This window comes from Lontra canadensis, unplaced genomic scaffold (assembly GCF_010015895.1).
Source record: "Lontra canadensis isolate GAN:19392208 unplaced genomic scaffold, GSC_riverotter_1.0 scaffold28, whole genome shotgun sequence".
Lineage (NCBI taxonomy): Eukaryota > Metazoa > Chordata > Mammalia > Carnivora > Mustelidae > Lontra > Lontra canadensis.
This window is the reverse complement of record NW_022631022.1, coordinates 2,781,870-2,803,715: the sequence shown is the minus strand read 5'-3', so window position 1 is coordinate 2,803,715 and position 21,846 is coordinate 2,781,870. Positions and strand designations below refer to the sequence as shown.

The following is a 21,846-nucleotide window of genomic DNA, read 5'->3' as shown; positions in this document are numbered from 1 at the left end:
GAGCCTGCTTCCCCCTCGCTCTCTCTGTGCTGCTCTGCTTACTTGTGATCTCTCTGTGTCAAAGGAATAAATAAAATCTTAAAAAAAAAAATTAACAGTGTTCTCCCTGGCACACTATATTCCCTCAAAAGCTTTAAATGCGGGGCACCTGGGTGGCTCAGTCGGTTAAGCGTCTGCCTTCCGCTTAGGTCATGATCCCAGGGTCCCAGATCGAGCCTCACATCAGGCTCCAGCTTGGCGGGGAGTCTGCTTCTCCCTCTGCTCCTCTCCCCTCCTCCTGCTCTTTTTCTTTCTCTCTCAAATACATAAATAAAAATCTTGGGGGGAAAAAAAAAGCTTTAAATGCAGGTGTATAGCCACAAACCACCAAGCAAATGATCTCCCTAAGACTGGAACTCCAAAAAAGGAATGACGAGAACGACCACCTAGAAAATGGTGAGCCTGGAGTCCTGACAGGCAAATACCACAGAGATTCAGCCAAAAACATCCTGACCTGTGAGAATCACACAGAGGATCAGTAAAAGCTGTGAGAACTCCCAGAGCGGTAGCTGAGAGGTGTGCTAATGCCTTTAATTTTGATCACACTTTTCAGTTGAGAGAGGAGGGAGAGGGAAAAAGAAAGGAACAATAGGCCCCAAATTGCCCCCGTGACAGCAAACCGAGCCTTAATTGCAGTTTCAGCCTCTCCCAGGAATGTGACCTTACTCAGCCTATCTGGAATTATCTAATCAGCACCAGTGGGGTAGTCCGCTTGACAGACTCCCACCCTTTCCGCAAAGCAGAGTAACCTTGTCTGAAACAATCCACTGTTAGAAACTTCCTTTTCCACTTTCCTTCTGCCTAAAAAGCCCTTCCGTTTTGCACAGTTCTTCGGTGCTCCTTTTCTGTGTTTGCTAGATGCAATGCCATATGATTCATAAATCCTTAAATAAAGCCAATTTGATCTTTAAATTTACTTGATTTTTCTTTTAACCAAAAGGAAGCTCTGATGTTCCCAGCCACCAGGGTAAGCTGCATTAACTAGAGCTCAACAAGTAGACTATAAAGTCCTTATATGCGGGACTTCATATATTTTACTCATCTGTGAGTAACACAGTAATTAGTTAAGAGCCTGCTTTGAATTCAGCCAGATTCTGGCTTGAATATTGATTCTACCACTTAATAACTGGGTAACCTTGGCCACTTACCCTCCCTAACCCTCCTTCGTCGCCTGTAAAATGGGGATAATAATGCTTGACTCCATTGACTTGAGGAAATTAAATGTGACACTTGTATGTAATGCTTCTGGTACAACTCAAAATACAAATGCTTGTTGAGTGCTTTCAAGAACAGCAGCTGGTATCCAACCAAAAGTGTGTGATCTCATAAGAAACTGTCTGAGTCTCCAGATTTAAAGGAAAGTTGCTTTGCCAGAGGCTGCAAACGCCATAGAGTTGAGATTGAACAGATAGTGTTAACCTCAAGGAAGTGGATTGGTTTTCCTTTTATCTGCATTGTTTGAATTTTTATATGGATTAAAAATGCATGAAATTAAAAATAAATACGACTTTTTTTTAAGATTTTATTTATTTATTTGACAGAGAGATCACAAGTAGACAAAGAGGCAGGCAGAGAGAGAGAGAGAAGCAGGCTCCCTGCTGAGCAGAGAGCCTGATGTGGGACTCGATCCCAGGACTCTGAGATCATGACCTGAGCCGAAGGCAGCGGCTCAACCCACTGAGCCACCCAGGCGCCCCTAAATACGACTTTTTTAAAGGGAAAAAATTGCTGGGTTGGCAGGGTTTCTGGCTTGCTCGCTGAATCTTTTAGCTCTTTTAGGAAAGCAAGAACGAGGAACAGAAAACACCAGTAATTACCCACCCAGCAGCCCCCATGCCCATAAGGACCTCGGGGTAGAAACAAAATCTAGTAATTGCTCCGAGTTGGACCAGTACCTTGTTCACAAGACTTTAGCTTCCACAGGTTCCACACATCTTATCTCCCTACGTCGTTTGGGCGGAATCCACCTCTCCCTGCCCCCAGGCCACGGTGGGCGGCGGCGGGGAGACCCAGGCGGGGCTGGAGCACCCCTCCCGCCGCTGCCTCCGGCTCTCAGGCGCGGCCTCTGCCGTTAGGGCGGTTCCGGGAACCCTCGGGGCGCTCTGGCGGCTGCCAGGGGTGCCGGGGTGCTGGGGTGCCTGAGAGCCCGCGAGCCCGCATAGACGAGGCCGCCCGGCCGAGGGGGCGGGCCTGTAGCCGCGGCCTCGCTTCCGCCCGCGCTGGGAGGCGCCCGCCACCTCCCAGCCGCTCTCTGGGGCCGGCCTCGCGGGCCCCGGAGCCGTGAGCCGCCGAGCGCCGCCGGCATGCTGCAGAAGCGGGAGAAGGTGCTGCTCCTGAGGACCTTCCAGGGCCGGACGCTGCGGATCGTGCGGGAGCACTACCTGCGGCCCAGCGTGCCCTGCAACAGCCCGCTCTGCCCGCAGCCCGCCGCCTGCCGCAACGGTCAGGGCCAGGGCCGGGGCCGGGCCGGGCCGGGTCGGGCCGGGTCGGGCCGGGTCGGGCCGGAGCGCGGAGTGCAGCCCTGGACGGCGGGAGCGAGGGCTACGGGGGCGGAAGACGCCGCGGCGCTGTTGGGGGCGGGGCGCGAGGTCGCGCGGGCGCCGAGGCGGAGGCCCCAGGGCCTCCGCTCGCCCAAGCAGCCGCTCGGGCCTGGAGTTGGGGCTACGGACCGGGAGCGAGAGGCCCGCGGCCCCGGAGCTGCCCCGACGACCGCGGCGCGCTGTTTCCTGGGGGTCTCCACCCCCGCCCTCCCGACGGCCCCCCTCTCAAATGGAAGGGCCCAGAGCCTGGCGCCCCCGCAGCCTGGAGTCCGAGCGAGCGGGGCTTCCCGACGGGCCCAGGGGCGCAGGAACTTGCCCCTTGTGCAACTCCCAGGATGGTGTGGTGGTGAAATTGAGGGGGGTGTCGAGCTGCGCGCCCCACGTGGAAAGGTGGGGCGCCATCCTGCGGTGCCGAGAGGTCCTGCTGCTTCTCGTTTGACACTTTACTTCCCACTAAGGTTCCGACCTGCTAGCCCAGGCGTTGTGACTTTTAGCCGGTGGAGAGCCCTCTGCACTAAAATTTGTGAATTGTCTTGGGTCCTCGTTGCACGGGAAGGTCACGGGGAAGTTGGATTTGGAGCTCCCGTGCGCTAGACTTTACCCCACTTGGTTTCTCGGCTGGAAGGGTGGCCGATTGAAGGAGAAAGATGACTGGTTCTCTACACTCTGGTGGGAGAGGAGCCTGGGGGTCCTTAGGATTTGGAGTCCTCATTTTAAGGTTAAAGTCAACATTTCAGGTACACCTTGGCTAAGCAGCTCTCTGAGATGCGGGCTGAGTAGAAAGCCTAACCACTGCCCTTGCCTTCATTGAGTATCTTTTTCAGTCGATTCCGGCTTTCTGGTCCCTGGGGACTTAGGAGCGTGTACCCAAGCTTGACTCAGAACCAGCCTGAAATTGCTAGGCAGAAACACGTGGTTAACATGTCTGTTTCGCGGGACCCCATTTGAATGTGAGTGTAGGTCAGCGAGTTAACAGAAATATTTAGGTTGTGCTGAAGATTTGCCTGTTTAAAAAAAAAAAAAAACAACAGTCATCTTCTGCACCACTGGCAACACCATAAACCACACTGAGCTTTTACTCAGCACAGCTTCAAACAAATGCAGATGCTGAATTTACCTGAGCTTTGGGCCTCTACCCAAGTAGATTTGTTGTGTCCTTTAAAAACTTCAGGATGTAATTAAGACTGGAAGTTATTTTGCAGTGATAAGCCAGGTTCACAATTGTCTAATTGCTTACATTTTGAATTATGTTTTAGATGGGAAACTCTTGTCTAGTGATGTGACTCATTATATGATCCCAGATTGGAAAGTTGTTCAAGATTACCTGGAGATCCTTGAGTTCCCAGAGTTGAAGGGAATTATTTTCATGCAGACAGCTTGTCAAACGTTGCAGCATCAAAGAGGCCGCAGGTATCCGTTTTGCATTATTTATTTATTTCTATATGGCATATTTTTCTTTTCCCCTTTAGAAAAGATCCGTCGTTGGAGGGGATGGGGAGGAATTCATTATTTTGTCTGAAAGGACTTTTTGAACTAATATTTGGTATTCTTTTCGCTGGTGAGGAATGCATTGACATTATTTTATATTTCTGCTTCAACACCTGGCCAAGAGATCTGACTGTAGATTAATAAACTGCAATGTCCCCAGTATATGGGTATTTAAGATTCTTGGCTTTGGGTTTGCATGTATTTTTTAGCTATATTGTTTCAGAAGCCTACACTTTTTTTGGGGGGGGAGTATTTTATTTTTAAAATTTAAACTGTTTATTATGGATGCAAATTGTACTTGTAGTGATTTATTTAATGAAAACAGAAGTAACTTGTTTTATTTTTACATTACTGGAATAACTGCCAGCCATACTCATTGTATTTGCTAAAGGATTTCTGATTGAAATCAGTCTAAAATGCTTACCTTATACCTAAATGAAGAACAGTTGTTCACCTTTTAAACAAATACCTAAAAACTGTTTTGCTTCATTTGACATTGGGAAAGGATTTATGACTTGAACGTGAAGACTGCATAGAAACAGCATATTAGAATTATACATCCAACCTCTTAGTACCCCGAGTTATTTAAAAAGCAGGAACTGTGTGTTTATTCTTTTTTAAATGTTGTGGTTTCCTCAGACTTGGTGGTAAAAGATGAAGTGTGTTTATTTGTATATGAAAATGATGAGTTGTCCTTATTATAGGCTCAGTTCAAAAAATGTGCATTAACTAGAGTACAGATTTTTCAGATAGAATATTTTTCAATGAGTTTGAAGTTGATTTTGCTCAGACACAAAGATATAGATGTTTATACACATCCAGGTTTGAATGCTACTCCAGGGGTCGTATTTCAATTTCTGCTACAAAAATCAATTTGTTGCTATCATTCGGATTGCAAGCACTCTGCCGAGCCCTTTCAACTTCTGTTTTCTGAAATATTTTTAATATTAAGGGTGGTTTTAAAAAACCAATTCCTGGGACATTCAAAAACAAAGAATTGGAATTTAAATGTCTTTTCTCCTGAACATTTCAAAAGTAGTTAACTTGATGAGAAACTATTGGATTTCCACCGCTTTACCGTGTCTCTAAAAATACTAAATGTGAGAACAAAGGATGAGCAGTTGTGAAATAGGCCGATATGATATCACCCTGGTTTTCCTATTTGGTCAGCACATTTTGAGCTCAGAGTTCCAGGCCTTATGGAGTACAAAAAGAAGTACAGTTGATCCTTGAACAGCATAAGGATTAGGGTCTCAGAGCACTGGACAGAGAAAAATCCATGTATAATTTTCAGTTCCCTCAAAACTTAATAGTCTGCTTGGACCAGAATCCTTACCAATAACGTAAATAGTTGATTAACATATATTTTATACATTATGTATATTATATGTTATAAACCGTGTTCTTAGAATAGAGTAAGCTAGAGAAAAGAAAACATTATTAAGAAAACCATAATGAAGGGACGCCTGGGTGGCTCAGTCAGTTGAGCACCTGTCTTTGGCTCAGGTCATGGTCCCAGGTTCCTGAGATCAAGTCCTCGGCCCCCAGGCATCTTCTCCCTCTCCATCTGCCCCCAGCTTGTGCGCTCATACACACTCTCGCTCTCAAATAAATAAGGTCTTTAACAAAAACCAAAACCATAATGAGGAGAAAATATATTTACACTGTATTTACTAAAAAAATTCCATGTGTCAGTGGATCCTTGTAGGTCATACCCAGGTTAAAGGGTCAGCTGTATCAGTCCCTCTCAACAAACCTGTTGTCTTGGTGGGTTAGGTGTGAGAAGGTGATGGTGGCACACCCTTCACGTAGGCAATATGACTTAATGTGGACTACGCAAAGTGCAGAAGTGAATACAGTGTGTGAGGGTTCAGCCCAAAGCCCTCTGAAGGAAGTAGGTTTGAGATTGGTCTTAAGGGACGCCTAGGTGGCTCAGTCAGTTAAGCGTCTGCCTTCAGCTCAGGTCATGATCCCAGGGTCCTGGGGTCGAGTCCCACATGGGGCTCCCTGGTCAGCAGGGATCCTGCCTCTTCTTCTGCCTGCCGCTCCCCCTGCTTGTGTGCTCACTCTCTCTCTCTCTCTCTCTCTCTGACAAATAAATAGATAAAGTCTATTTTAAAAAGAGAGAGATTGGTTTAAAGCTGGGGTACTGAATGTAACTGATAAAGGGAAAGAAGAGGCAGGCAAAGGAATTGGCATGTTTGGGGCTTGGTCTTCTGTTTACCTGGTAAGCAGCCAGCAGTTATATTCATGTTCAAAGAACTAAATGACCAAAATTACCAAAGCCCTAAAAAATGTTTTGTGTCCAAATCTGACTTTATAATTGATCACAGCCCTTGAATGTAGAAGACCCAGGAAATTCACTTTATTAGTTTGGACTTCATTAAGTGTTAAATGTAAGTCGTTGAACTTTTTATATTTAACCATAAGTGGCCTAGCAGAGGCCCTCTGGTGTTTTGTCTCATTTAATGTTGGGAAATGTCTTCTTATGTTTTTCCGTTCTTCTTTGGAGATTTTTGAGATGCTAGTAAATAATTCATTCTATTTGATATGTTTTGAGGAACATTTTTGCTTAAAAAAGTCTTGTCAGTAAAAAAAAAAAAAAAAACCTGGTTGGACTAGTGTCTGGTGTAAGGCTGCCTTGCTTTCTCTCCTTTTGCCCCCTTCCGGAATTCCTTCTTTATTAGACTCTCAGCAGTTCATGCCTCTGTTTCTCAGTATGTAACATAAGATTAGAATTAGGGAATATTACGGTTGGAGAAGATCTAAGAAGTCAGGTGATCTAACTCCCCATCCAACAGATCAGTGTTACTCAGTCCTTGTTTCTAAGACTTTTTATCAACTTTTTTTTCCCCCTGGAACCCAGTCTTAATTTGCTCTACTGTTACTTAAATATGTTTTAACATAAATCTGGATGTAAAGTCCTCAGGCTTAAGTACTTCCTGCAACCCTAAACCCAAATCAGACCTTCAAATTAAATAAGCAAAGCTTACAAAATAAGAAGACTGCAGATGAACGTTAATTTAACATGACAGATGACATTGTTCTCCTGAAATGAAATCACCAGAGTTGAGTTTCCCATTAAAAAGACATAGCCTCCAATCTGGTTCTGTACTTAATATGATTTTGTATTTTGATTTTGATACTGTCAGTGCAGAAAGGCCTGTTTTTCTAAGTATATTCCGGAAGACACTATGAAAGAAGTCACTTTTTTGATTGCTCGGGATAATCTTGTTCCATGAGGGATCGCTTGATGCCTCCGGGAGGCCGTCTTGTCCTTTGTGTTCATTCCTGTATGCAGGTGTTCGTCTGTTTATTCAACAAACATTTGCTGAGAGGCGGTGCGCGCTCACACCGAGGCTGCCGCACTGAACAGAAGGAGACACAGTGTTGGGGGGGAAACAGTGGTCCTCAGATAATCACACAAACAGATGGTGAGCTGTGGAGAGCTGTCACAGTGCCACGGGCCCCGAGGGATAGGGGCTTGCTTTCAGGAGAGCCCCTGTTCATCAGGGAGGCGAGGAAAAGCTTTCCCGAGGGAGAGACCTACGCTGGGCTCTCCAGGGTGGGTAGGAGTAAACCAGGCAGAGAAAGGAGAAAAGCTTTGCAGGGGAGGTCGGCTGCTGTGCAGGGTGGTGGAGAGGGAGGTTTGCTCCATTCAAGGAACTGAAAAAAGCCCCTGGCGTGGATGAGGGGTCTCAGGGATGTTGGTGCACAGTCGTAAGCTGGGTATGGTAATATATATAATCAGATGCCTATTTTGAAAAGACAACTAGGCTGTGGAGAAGAGGCTGTTCCTTTAGTTCACTTGAGAGGAGTTGGTAGCTTAGAGATGGAAAGAAATAGATACTTCCAACAGCATCTTAGTAGGTAAAAGTCCGTAGAACTTGCTCAGTCTTTAACCCAGAGAATTGAAAACATATCCATGCAGAATTTGTCCAAGAATGTTCTAGTAACTATTCCTAATAGCCCCCCAAATGGCAACGGAACCAAATGTCCATCACCTGATAATGGTTACACAAAATGTGCTTATCCGTACAGTGGGATATTGTTCAGCCATAAAAGGAATGAAGCATTGACATGTGCTATAACATGAAAATAGGCCAAGTGAAAGAAGTCAGCCACACAAAAAAAGTCATTTTTGTATGATTCCATCTATATGAAATGCCTGGAGGGGCACCTGGGTGGCTCAGTGGATTAAGCATCTTCCTTCTACTCAGGTCATGATCCCCAGGTCTTGCCATCCAGCCCTGCGTCAGACTCCTTGCTCAGCCAGCAGGGAGCCCGCTTCTGCCTCTGCCTACCATTCCACTAGCTTGTGTTCTCTCTCTCTCTTTCTCAAATAATAAAATCTTTTAAAAAACGAAATGCCGGGGTGCCTGGGTGGCTCAGTGGGTTAAGCCTCTGCCTTCGGCTCAGGGTCCTGGGATCGAGCCCCACATCAGGCTTCCTCCCCCCCAGCCCCTGCCTGCCCTTCTGCTTACTTGTGTGCGCTCTCCCTCTCTCTCCCTCTGTCAAATAAATAAAATCTTAAAAAAAAAAAAAAAGGAAATGCCTGGAATAGGTAAATCCAAGAGACAGAAAATAGACTAGTGATTGCCAGGGGAATGGGGAATGAGTGCTTGATGGATCTAAGTTTCTCTTTCGGGGTGATAAAACGTTTGGACTTTGTGGTGATGGTTGCATCACTCTGCCCACACAAAAGGCTATTGATTGTTAGGTTTTACAAGGGTAATTTTATGGTATATGAACTATATCTCAGTTAAGCTGTTATTTAAAAAATAAAACCTATAAAACTTAGTAGTGGCGCTAGATATGTAAGGAGAGGGGGAAGGTGGTGTCAAGGCTAACACCAAGGTTTCAGGTTTACATAACTGGATAGAGAAAGCACTAGAGGAGGTCTAGAGGGGTGGAGCTAGAGGTCATGAGTTTGAGGTTGTCTTTGAGTCTTCCAAATGGCAGTACAGCTAAATGGCATTCACATGGTCCAAAGTATACTCCATTGAGAATGTTTTAAGAGTACCACCCTGGGACAACTGACTGGCTCTGTGAGTAGAGCATGTGACTCTTGATCTCCAGGTCATGAGTTTAAGCCCCACACTGGGTATAGAGCTTACTTCAAAAAAACAAAACAAAAAAAACGAATACACCTATTATAAAGGAAAACACAAACTTTTAAAATTCTTGTGGAAAACTGAAGGACCTCTGAAAATAAGTCTACCAAAGACAACCTAGCAGGGTTCTGCAAAAACTGATAGAAGGAACACAGTATTGTGCATCTGCCTACTGGTTGGGGGAAGCCCACCTCTCATCCGCAGAGCATACAATCAGCAGGCCAAGGTGGGTAAGCTCACCATTGAGTGAAAACAGTACAAAAATCAATCTAAGGAAGGTAAGCATAGCCTTGCCGCTAAGAAATTGTTTGAACTCTTTAAATAATAGAGCTCTGGGGAATGCTTAAGCCAGTCCAGGGAAACTAGGGTTCTTCTGTAAGACTGGACCTTTTAAAATTTTAGATCGTTTTGTTGTACTTTACTCTCTGAAACTGCTGTTCTCCTGTCATCCAGGCCAAACTTGTTGAAGGCACCATGACGCTCTTTGCCAACTCCAGGTGACGTACTCATACATCTAACCCCATCGTATGCACCACCAGCCCTGACCGGCAAAAAATATGACTATATTGTATGCATGCCCCATTAAATTACAACCGTAAGCCCACATGCCTGCAAGGAAACCCGACTGTCACACTCCGAGTGATTCACTCTTTCCTGCTTTCCCCATTAATATTCTTGTGCCATTTGTTCATTCGTCTTACCGGCTGATAGGTAGCTGACAAATGGAAGCATGCAGGACACGTCCAAGGAAAATATATGGGAGCAAAACTTTAAATTGAGAACATCCTTTTTGTTATGTTCCATGTTTTGCTGTGTCATTCCTCTAATTTGGTGGTAAACACCCAGGGTCTGGCTTATGGAACATCGGTCCCTGGGGGAGGACAGGGCTGGAGGATCCCGGGTGCAGAGGGCAGGTGTCTGGACAAATCCGGGGATGTGTGCAGAGCTTGGCAGAACAGTTACAGGGTTCTGAAAATGTCAGGGTGGGTCCTGACACACTGCTGTCTTATATTTGGGTCGCTGTTGTCACAAGAAATTGTGAGTTCACTTAACGCATTTGGGAAACATTTCTCGGGCATGTGAATCTCACTGTCTGCTCTCCTGAACTTTGTGCCTCCCTCTGCTCCCTTGGGTGCTTTGTCTCACTGACTGGTCCTTCTCTCAGGTGTCCCCTCTTCCCAGAGGCCTTCCCCAGCCCTCCTGTGTTCTCTGCACCCTGCACTTTTCCCCTTCATGCCACTTCTCCCACTGAAATGAGTGGTGGTTCTTTTGTTTTGTTTTGTTTTGTTTTTATTTTGTTTTGCCACTTAGTCTAGCTGTTTCTTAAAACTGTAGTGAATTAGTGTCAGCTTCACTATTCTAACAATTTTTCAGCGAATAGCTCAGTGGCAGTGAGTACATTCACATTCATACAACCGTCACCACCATCCTTTCCAGAACTTTACTCCATCTCTGTAAACTGAAGCTCTCCACCTGGTAAACATTAACACCCACTTCCTCCTCCTCCAAGCCCCTGGCAGCAGCCATTCTACTTTCTGTCTCTATGAATTTGACTAAGTACCTCATCTAAATGGAATTATACAGCGTTTGCCTTTTTGTGTCTGGCTTATTTCACTTAGCAGAATGTCTTCAACATTTATCCATTCTTTTTTAAGATTTTATTTATTTCAGAGAGAGAGAGAGAGATTGGGAGAGCATAAAAACACCAGCGGGATGAGGGGCAGAAAGACAACCAGACTCCCTGCTGAGTAGGGATTCCCAACACAGGGCTCCATCCCAGGACCCTGGGATCACGACCTGAGCTGAAGGCAGACACTTAACCGACGGAGCCACCCAGGCGCCCCAAGGTTTATCCATGTTGTAGCATGTGTCAGAACCTCCTTTTTTAAAAGATTGAATAATAGTCCCTTGTATCTATACCCCACATTTTGTTTATCCATCCGTCTGTCATTGGACCTTTAGGTTGCCTTCTTGGTAACTCTTGGCTGTTGTGAAGATGCTGCCCTGAACAATGGAATAAGGACATCTGCTTAAGACCCTGTCTTCAGTTCTTTGGGGTATATGCTCAGAAGTGCGGTTGCTGGGTCATGCAGTAGTCCTTGTTTTAATTTTTTTTTTTTTAAGATTTTATTTATTTACTTGACAGACAGATCACAAGTAGGCAGAGAGAGAGAGGAAGAAGCAGGCTCCCCACTGAGCAGAGAGCCCAATGCGGGACTTGATCCCAGGACCCTGAGATCATGACCTGAGCCAAAGGCAGAGGTTTAACCCACTGAGCCACCCAGGCGCCCCTTGTTTTAATTTTTTTGAGGAATGTGTGATTCTGTCATGTTCACTGTGAGCAGGGTGCTGTGGATAAAGGACAGGAAGGAGATGCCTAGATGGAGTCCCCTGAGGTCATTCAGTGGCGCACAAGACCTGCACATAGAAGGAATGCAGCAGGGGCCCCTGGGTGGCTTAGAGGGTTAAGCCTCTGCCTTGGCTCAGATGGAGCCCTGCAATGAGTTCTCTGCTCAGCAGAGATCCTGCTTCTCCCCCACACACACCTCTCTGCCTGCTTGTGATCTCTGTCTGTCAAATAAATTTAAAAAATCTTAAAAAAAAAAAAAAAGAAGGAGGAACACAGCAAACATTTGCCAAATGAAGGATGCTTAATATGGAAGAAAATTAGCAAACAAATGAATGCACTAAGTTCAGGTGCTTTTTTAGGGGTCTAGAAAAATGTTATGGTCGATAAAGGAAGCAAAAACCATGGAGGATAAGATCAGGAAAAATAGGCAATATTTTTTCAGCATTTTCTCTGAAATAATTACAGTTGCTTATAAAGTCTCTTCTAAAATCTTTTTTTTTTTTTAAGATTTTATTTATTTATTTGAGAGAGAGGCAGTGAGAGAGAGCATGAGCGAGGAGAAGGTCAGAGGGAGAAGCAGACTCCCCATGGAGCTGGGAGCCCGATGTGGGACTCGATCCCGGGACTCCGGGATCATGACCTGAGCCGAAAGCAGTCGTCCAACCAACTGAGCCACCCAGGCGTCCCTCTTCTAAAATCTTTTATTGCTTAAGAAATAAGGCTCATTTAAAATTCATGCATTACAGAAATGTGTAAAGCAGAAAGTGGAAGTCTTCACCTTACCATTGTGAAGGGACTATTCGCTGTAAACAGGGTGGTGTAGGCTCTTCTATGCATATTCTACAAAGTTTTATTATTTTTTTTCAAAGATTTTATTTATTTGTCAGGGGTTGGGGAGAGCACAGGCAGGGGGGGAGCAGCAGGCAGAGGGAGAAGCAGTCTTCCCACTGAGCCAGGAACCCCATGTGGGACTGGATCCCAGCACCCTGGGATCATGACCTGAGACGAGGGCAGACACTTAACCAACTGAGCCACCCAGGCGTCTTTATAGAGGTTTTACTTTTATTTATTTATTTATTTATTTATTTTTTACGATTTTATTTATTTATTTGACAGAGAGATCACAAGTAGGCAGAGAGGCAGGCAGAGAGAGAGGAGGAAGCAGGCTCCCCTGCTGAGCAGAGGACCGATGCGGGACTCGATCCCAGGACCCTGAGATCATGACCTGGGCCAAAGGCAGAGGCTTAACCCACTGAGCCACCCAGGTGCCCCTTTCTAGAGGTTTTAAAACTGACTTTAAATATATCTTTGTGAAGGTGGGAAAATGACCAGTTACATGTCCTAAGCATTTCTGAGTTGGGGGGCGGGGTGGCTTTTGTTTGTACATGTGGGATGCTGTTAAGGAAAGCTGCCGCTCACAGACCTGAAACTAAATCCTTTTGTTTGTTACGAAATTGTAGAAGTGCTATTACTTGGTGATTCTTTTTAAAATAGCTCAAAATTAGAATTACTAAGAAAATAAAATCAGTGTTTCTTGTTTTCTAATTAAGTGCTAAGATGACACAGATATTGGTGATTAGCATTTATTTAAAGAAGAGAAGTTGGAGAGTTCTGCCTTTGCTTTAATGAGAAGGCTCTTTTTTTTTTTTTCTTTTTTAAATCCACAGCAGTGGGCTGGAGGTGGGAATGGAAGGGCACAAATTTTGTTATATTAAAACACATGTTAAATGCCAATCATCTGCCTTGGATAATTTATATGTTAATTTAACGTCTGGTTTAATATCAGTCCATTTTTAAATAAACAATAGGCCTCCTTTAAGATAAGTGAACATTTCTGTATTCCATATTACCTAGACTATTAAAAGGCACTTTTTAAAAATTAATTTTTTTTATTAACATATAATGTATTATTAGCACCAGGGGTACATGTCTGTGAATCATCAGGCTTACACGTTTCACAGCACTCACCATAGCATATACCCTCCCCAATGTCCATCACCCAGCCACCCTATCCCTACCCCCGCCCCAACCCTCAGATTGTTTTGTGCGATTAAGAGTCTCTTACGGTTTGGTTTGTCTCGCTCCCCGATCCCATCTTATTTCATTTTTTCCTTCCCTACCCGCCACAACCCCCTGCCCTGCCTCTCAGATTCCTCACATCAGAGAGATCATGTGATTGTCTTTCTCTGATTGACTTATTTCGCTCAGCATAATAACCTCCAGTTCCATCCGTGTCATTGCAAATGGCAAGATTGAAAGGCACCTTTTTTTTTTTTTTTTTAAGATTTTCTTTATTTACCTGACAGAGGGAGAGAGATCACAAGTAGAAAGAGCAGCAGGCAGAGTTGGGGGGCGGGGACAGGGAGCCCATGCAGGGCTTGATGCAGGGCTGGATACAAGATGCAGGGCTGATCCCAGGACCCTGAGATCATGACGTGGGCGGAAGACAGAGGCTTAACCCACAGAGCTACGCAGGCGCCCCTGAAAAGCACCTTCTTAAAATAAAAACAAAGCAAAGCATCATCTTAGAAACTGACCCACACGCGGCTGCATATTTGGTGTGAGACTTTGGCTAGCATTACTGGAAGGATCTCCTGATGGGAGAAACCTAAAGTTTATTCTTTATCTGACAGATGAAGCTAGACCTCATTCGTGTGAGTGAGGGGGCTGCCTAAATAGAATTCACAGATAAACCCCCAAATTTATTTCCTTCACATGTCCTTTTCCAGGCTGCCAGCAAAGAGTAAAAGGTACTTGTGCCTAATGCCATTTATAGAACAAAGTGAGGTACAGAAATAAAGCACTAAACCCTGCTTGCCTCTGGTCTCGCACGAGCCTTTGAAGAGGGGGCTGTGTGGGGCAGGGTCATATAATTCCATAACAAATGGCCAGAAGTCTAGAAAGGAAAGGATGGGGTGATTGATCCACAAGCTAATTAATGAGGTCCTGCCTGAGCACATTCTAGCAGGCAGAACCGAGAAACAGCAGCCCAGTAGTACTACGTGCACTAAGACCAATATAAATAAGTGTTTCTTAGGTTTTAAATACTCAATCTTTTGTCCTAAAATGCCTCATCTTTGATCCTTAGCACGAGCTGGCAGTAGATGATTGCCTGCTATCTCAGATTTCTTTTTCTCGGTGTCCCAGACAGTATAACAAATTGCGACATCTCTTGAAGGATGCGCGTCATGACTGCGTTCTCTTTGCTAATGAGTTCCAGCAGCACTGCTATCACCCTCGAGAGAGAGGAGAATCCATGGAAAAGTGGCAGACCAGGTATGGCTGTAAGCTTGCATGGCTCTCTGAACCAGCAGTTACTCTAGAACTCTGATACTGAACTGCTGACTGTGTCACTATTTTAGATCTATCGTTTGAATACATACGCGTTTTAGAAATTGTCATAAGGGAGCCACAGATACTCAGAGTGAGTTTGTCCTAGATCTTAACAGCTGGCTTTTATAACTTTAATGCTTGTGTATTTGTGTGTGTGTGTGTGTGTGTGTGTGTGTGTGTGTGTATAAGGGGGGGAAGAGGTCCACTTTGAAGCTAAGATCATCTCATTTTTCTGGTATAGGTTCCTCTAATATCCCAACCAGTCTTGTTAAACAAACTGGTAGGTTAATTCTGGTAAAGCTGTTTTAGAAAGTGTAATGTCACCATTTAGAACCGCCTATAAGCAGACCCTGAAGCAAGGAGTTGGGTGTGGGTTGTCGATGTAGGGGGCAGTTCCCTGAAACGGGTGAGGAAGTGCAGGGCCTGAGACAGAAGGAGGGAAAGCAGTTATTAAGGATGTGGGAAACTGAGGCTCAGTCCTACTGGGAACTTCTGAGAAGCTGTAAGTATGTGCCTCAGAAGGCGTCTAGAAGGGAAGAGGCGAGGGTGGTAAAGAGACTTCTGCCTTCAGCTGAGGGTCTTTCTGCAGGGGTGTTGACTCCACTCAGTGGGCCGGGGGTAGGATGGGAGTGCCGCCCCACTCCAGCTGACGTCCGGAGTGGGCCTGGGGCATAGGTGCTGAGCACCTATAACCTCTGCCACACTCTTCTGCAGAGAGCCCTTGAGATCTTGAGCTCTCAGCTGTCTTATCCATACAAAACATTTAAATTGTCTTTTTCCTTGTAATTCTTGATCTGTCTAGCCATTAAATATTTAAACTCTCTAAAGTGAAATAAGCACTGATGCGTACGGAGTCCTTAATTATAGTCCTAAGTTCCCATAGGGCTCGGTACCAGAGAGGGATAACAAATCGTTCTCTATATTAGGTCACATGTGAGTACTGAGAATGATCGTGCTTCCTAACTACTAACTACACAGGCTTGTACAGTATACATTAGTTGAATTTTTTATAAGATTTTATTTATTTGTCAGAGAGAGTGCACAAGAGGGGGAGCGGCAGGCAGAGGGAGAAGCAGGCTCCCATGTGGGACTGGATCCCAGGATCCTGACTTGAGCCAAAGGCAGATTTTTAACCAACTGAGCACCCAGACGTCCCTGGCTAAAAATTTTTTTTTTGACCTAAAACTATAGGAACCTTTCCTGGCATCTTACTTTGCAGAAAGGGAAACAAATGCCTATGGAAACTGGCCGTCCGAGTTTATAGACATCATCAGAAACCTAATTCAATTTCGAACACACGTCTTCAGGCCTAGGCTGCATTTCCCAATTCCGGTTCTTGTCAGGAAGATTTTCAGACATTTCCTGTGATTCCATGGCAGACCTTACTAGATTATGGTCTTCAGCTCTTTGCAGCCTTGTTTTGCTTTTAGCTTGTTTCTTCATCTTTTAAACCTCACATAGTACAGCTTGTCACCCGTGTGGTGCCATGTGTCACGGCATGCCAGTTAAATGGTATGAGAAGATGGCAGAGCCACATGGTTTCTAGGCCATATCAAGAAATGAAGGAGGCTGCTGTGGAGTTGGATGTCTTCAGGAAGAAGAGATGTCAGGTGCTCTCTGATTCATCATTGTATCCCCAGGGTGCCCACCCCAGGATATGTGTGTAATGGGTGCTTGGGAATTAGTTGTTGAATGAACAAATGGTTGTCTGCATATGCTGAAGGGGAGCAGGGTAAAAGCCAGGTGTGAAGCTTTGATCAGCAGCTTGTCTTGGGTGGGCTTACGTGCGCTTTGCTTTTCCAGGAGTATATACCGCGCCGCGGTGTGGTACTATCACCACTGCCAGGATAAGATGCCAATCGTCATGGTGACAGAAGACGAAGAGGCAGTCCAGCAGTATGGAAGTGAAACAGAAGGAGTGTTTGTGATTTCCTTCAAGGTACTTCATTTGTTGTGTCCCTAAGTGCGTCTGTGTGTGTTCGTGTGCTCGTGTGCTCGTGTGCTCCATGGTACCCATCATGCTCTCGATCCCAGTGGCAATACTGAAAAGGGGAATAGAAGAATGAAGGAAGACTGCGGCCAAGGAGTTCCTGTCTTTGTTTCTCTCCAAGTAAGCAATCTTGAAGTCAGCAAATTTAGGCAGACTCCCTGTGACTGTAGGATCCACGACATCTAAGACGTCAGCCCTGAAAGCCCCCTGTTGACCGTGAACTCGTGCGTAGTTATAACAGTAACAGTATTAGGAATGATGATGGTGAGAATAGGTTGGATCTTATAAAATTTCCAGGATTCTCTTGTTCTTGACCTACAAAATGGCAGTTTTACATGGTTCCACCTAATAGTAATAGCCAGCATTCATCTATGCCAGGCACCGTTCTAAGTGTATTGTTTCATTTAATTCTTGCAACAGCCCCGTGAGTTAGATGTTACTGTCCATATTTAATTGATGAGGAAACTGAAGCACAGAAAGGCTAAGCAGCTCGCGCAAAGTCACACAGGTAGTGAGTGGTGGAGCTGGGATTAGAACCCCAGCACTCTGACTCCCTTACCCACCCTGCTCTGTTTTTCTGAGTACCCATGCCGCATAGTTGTATAGGCCAGCCTTGTTTTTCTGCTGTTCCTTGCTCTTCCCCACTTAGGACTGTGCATTGGGGTTAGTAGAGATAGAGGAAGGGGTTAGCAAAGCTGTCATATCAGCTTGGTATCCAGATCATAGACAGAAGTAGCATTATTGGTGACCGTTTCTTGGGCTGTATCAGCAACACAGTTCTCCTGGTTTGGAGGGACCCTTTGGGAAAGTGGGATGGCTGTTAATCTCCCATTAGGTTACTGGTCTCGTGTTCTGCCCAGTAGGCATCAAGTTCCTGTGGTTGGTATCGGTTTTTGATTCAGAACCTCGAATGAGGCCCTCCATTACCCCTGTCAGTTTACAGAAAGTCAAGTTGGATTTTGAATTGTAGATTCTATAAGAGTTCCCAGGTGCATGTACTGCTAAAGATTTGCCAATAGAATTTTCTTGGCCCTGCTATAAAAAAGTGTTCTGGCATGCCAGAGAATTCCGGGGGCGCTGGATATTAATGGCAGTGTCACTTGTTTTTTCTGTTGCAATACATCATGTCTTGTTCCTGCAGAGGACAGTTGACTAAAATTACATTTTTCTACTTTTTGTTAAAATTACTTTTCTTTGTAGTCCAGTCCAAGAGTACTGTTTTCTTGGGTCTAGCATCTCCTAAGCAAACTGTGTGACCAAGGGCTTCATAGAGGCAAATGATGACAGGAAAAAAAGAGGTACTTGTGGAGTTCAGATGAGAAGGAAAGCCAGGATTTCCTTTGGGGACTTGAAGTTAGCTGGGAAGAGTGAAGACAATAAATCCTCACAGAGAGGTGGTTTATAGTGGCAAAGGCTTGGTGGTGTTAAGCGACCATGGAATCAGGGTACTGACTTAGCACAGGTACAACTTCTCAAAGGACTTGGGAAAGAAAGGAAATTATTTGAATAGGACCCTGCAGTCAGTGGGAAAAATGCCAGTGTTGACAAGAAGGATAATGTGTTTTCTTTTTTTCTTCTTTTTTTTTTTTATTTTTTTTTTTTTAGGATTTTACCTATTTATTTGAGAGAGAGAGAGACAGATCATGAGACAGATCATGATCAGAGGCAGGCAGAAGGAGAAGCAGGCTCCCCTCTGAGCAAGGAGCCTGATGTGGGACTCGATCTCAGGACCCTGGGATCATGACCTGAGCTGAAGGCAGACACTGAGCAGACTGAGCCACCCAGGCACCCCTATAATGTGCTTTCTTTCCAATTTGAGGAAAGAGAATGTGCTAGACTCTACCTTAGAAGACTCTACCTTAAAGTTGAGTTAAAAAACACCCGTAAAACTGATGTTATTCAGTGAGAGCCAGCCGTTTGGGGGAGTGTACTCCAGGCATAGCACAGCTGGCCTCAACACACCATCCTCTTGTGGGTGGTGCTGGGTGTTTGATCAAGGGTCTCTCTTACAGACATTACACCGAGAGGTGCAGTAACACTCAGTAAGTCTGCATGGAGGGGACCCTGGCTGCTTGTTTCAAAGATAACATTTCGTTCCAGGTCATCACAACTAATAGCAACGACTACCCGAGGAATGTTATCACATCTGTCGATGGTCACCAAGACTCTGGGAGCTTAGGAGAAGGCCTGAGAAGAATAGAAAGCCTTTACTTTGCCCCTCTCTGCTTATTTGACATAGCCAGTGGGTGGGGGGGGGTGGGAAACGTTTCCACAGACACTTCCCTCCTTTCTATTTTTACTTGCTTATTTAAGTTTCTTAGAAATTCAGACATTTCAAGATGAAAAAAATAAAAACAAAAAACAGGAGAGTGCACACAGAAGAGCTGTCCTCTCATTGCAGGCCATTGTCTGCAGCAGTGAGACGCATGGGAAGAAAGGAAGGACAGTTGTGCGTGCGTGCGTGCGTGTGTGTGCGCTGGGGGCGGGGGGAGGTGATTCGGAAGTGCAAAGTAAGCATTCCATGGTAGGAAGGTCCTCATTGGGGTAATTTGGCCCCCTTCGGGGATTAGTGAGGTGGTAGAAATCTCCAGGAATGTGAGGCTCGGGGAGGCAGTGCTCACCGAACACCCCCTCCAGCCCGCACGCCCGCAGTTCCCTGTGCAAGACTTTCTGTGATCCTGCTGGAAGGCAGCACCATTATCTTTTTTTTTTTTTTTAAGATTTTATTTATTTGACAGAGATCACAAGTAGAGAGAGAGAGAGAGAGAGAGAGGAGGAAGCAGGCTCCTTGCCTAGCAGAGAGCCCGATGTGGGACTTGATCCCAGGACCCTGAGATCATGACCTGAGCTGAATGCAGAGGCTTTAACCCACTGAGCCACCCAGGCAGCCCAGCACCATTATCTTCTGACCATGCTTCTCTTGTGCCTTTATTAAATGCAGAATTACCTGGACAATTTTTGGCCCGACTTAAAGGCCGCCCACGAGCTCTATGACTCTATCCTTCAGTCTCGACGGGAAAGAGAGAACGAGAGTCAGGAGAGCCACGGGAAGGAATACACAGAACATCTTCCCCTGGAAGTGTTAGAAGCCGGCATTAAATCTGGACGCTACATCCAGGTGAGGGCCGTCATGCAGCGAGGGCGTTGGCCCAGCCGGCATGTTTTCTTCTCTGCTTTACTGGCCTGTCACGGGCCTTTAATTTCAAAGGCCATAAACGAGATGGGCATGAGTAAGCCAGGACTGTCCATGTCCTAAGATGATTGGGGAGTCGTTCTTCCTGTGGACACCTTGTTGTCTGGTCTGGTGCTACTCTCTCATCTTAATCGGGTTGGATATTGAGCGCCACACAATTAGCCTAGTAAATGCCTCCACGTCTCTGTAAAGAGAAGATGTTTTTGAATCAAGGTATGGAGATCTGACAAAATGGTGAAGTTTGGCTTCTTTGCTCCTTTGCAATTCTCCTGCCCCTTTCAGGGAGTCTTTTGTAGTCCTCCAGGACCCAGAACCCTGAACCTGGAAGCTGTCAAGCTATCTTGAGAAGAAATCGGGTAAAATTACTATTCAGATTTTGACAGTTTGACATGTGTGCGTGCGCAGTTCGATTACATCAGCAGATTTGTGTAACTGCCGCCGCTATCAAGATACAGAACTGTTACATTGTGAATCTGACATTTTGGACAAGCAGCTCAGTTTTTACGTAGTCCAAAGTTTGAGAACACGCTGAAGTCCTTCTCTAAAGCGTGGGCATTTTAATTATTATTATTATTTTTTTTTTTTAAGAGAGCGTGGGGGTGGGGCAGGGGCAGGCAGAGGAAGAGCGTGAGAGAGAATTGTAAGGAGGCTCCACACCCAGCAGGAAATCGGGAGTCAGACGCTTAACTGCCTAAGCCACCTAGGCGTCCTAGGTGGGTATTTTAAATGAGCGTATCTAGAGCAGCTAATGCTTCCATCTGGGTAGTAAAGTTTACAGCATTCCAGGGAGGATGTTTGAGGAAGAAAATTTTTTAAAGACCACTCATCACTTAGGTAAGATAGATCCTGGCACTTTCAACACCTGGTGTAGCCAAGAATACTTCAAAATGATGGTATGTTCTCTGGAGAAAAGAAACATTACTGATGAATACTTCTCCTAAAGGAAGGGATCCCAGACCTTAAAAGAATATTTTGGGGATATTTTCACACACTTTTTGCAAACTGTACCTTTGGAGGCAAAGTGGGCAGAAAAAAATTTTTTCAATTGATTTTTATTATGATTTTAGGGAGTCCTGAATGTCAACAAACACAGGGCACAAATAGAAGCTTTCGTTCGACTTCAAGGAGCCAGCTGTAAAGATTCAGGTTCAGTATAAGCCTTACTTAAATTTCCGTACTTCATCTCTATTCTGGTATTACACAGTGAAGAAAACAAAGCTGAAACTGTTGCATTGAAAATGCCGGTCAGATTTCCCCCCCCCCCCCCCCCGCCTCCTGTTTTATCCCTAGTTTCTGATTTTATTGCAATCAATTTGTAAAAATGAGAAGAGCTAAATTTTATTGAGTACCCACTTTACATCAGGCACAGTTCTAAGCACTGAAAGTAGATACCATCATTGTCTGGCCCCTTTTCTTCCTGAGGATCCACAAGGTTACTGGGAGGAAAGTGTAATAGAGAGAAACAAAGTAGCTTGCCTGAGTTCTCACACCTGGCGAGCAGGCGGACACTGGATGTGCTGTGGAGGCAGTGTCACTGTGATTTCAAGACACTGCCCAGTGCGGCCTAACTGGAATAATCTTAAAAGTGATGAAAATGAAAATGTGTAAATGAGCTGTATCATAATAGCATATAGGTCCTGGTCTTCAATGGCAGGGTACAAACACCCTGAAAGTCGAGGGGACATGGCTGGATGGGAGGAGAAGGAGAACTTCTCCCGCTGGCTGCTGCTCAGGAGTCAGGTGGGGCCTGTGGTTCATTGGGCTGCTCGCCACTCCCTGGCTGCATGGCCCCTGTAGGC

General features: G+C 45.3%; 1 protein-coding gene across 3 annotated transcripts in view; it reads left to right on the top strand.

The window, feature by feature from the left end:
• The first annotated feature begins 2,271 nt into the window (after positions 1-2,271).
• The window catches only part of DIS3L (DIS3 like exosome 3'-5' exoribonuclease), a 33,061-nt gene continuing 13,486 nt past the window's right edge, over positions 2,272-21,846 (top strand). Inside the window, exons 1-6 of one of the 3 annotated variants that reach the window (XM_032864644.1) lie at positions 2,272-2,481; positions 3,836-3,989; positions 14,679-14,807; positions 16,668-16,803; positions 19,796-19,972; positions 21,115-21,193. In XM_032864644.1, the coding sequence (XP_032720535.1) occupies positions 2,343-2,481; positions 3,836-3,989; positions 14,679-14,807; positions 16,668-16,803; positions 19,796-19,972; positions 21,115-21,193 (814 nt within the window). In that variant the 5' untranslated portion in view covers positions 2,272-2,342. Of the gene's footprint in view, positions 2,482-2,804; positions 2,998-3,835; positions 3,990-14,678; positions 14,808-16,667; positions 16,804-19,795; positions 19,973-21,114; positions 21,194-21,846 lie in introns of those variants that run through there. The other 2 variants (XM_032864646.1, XM_032864645.1) reach the window with 2 other exon arrangements.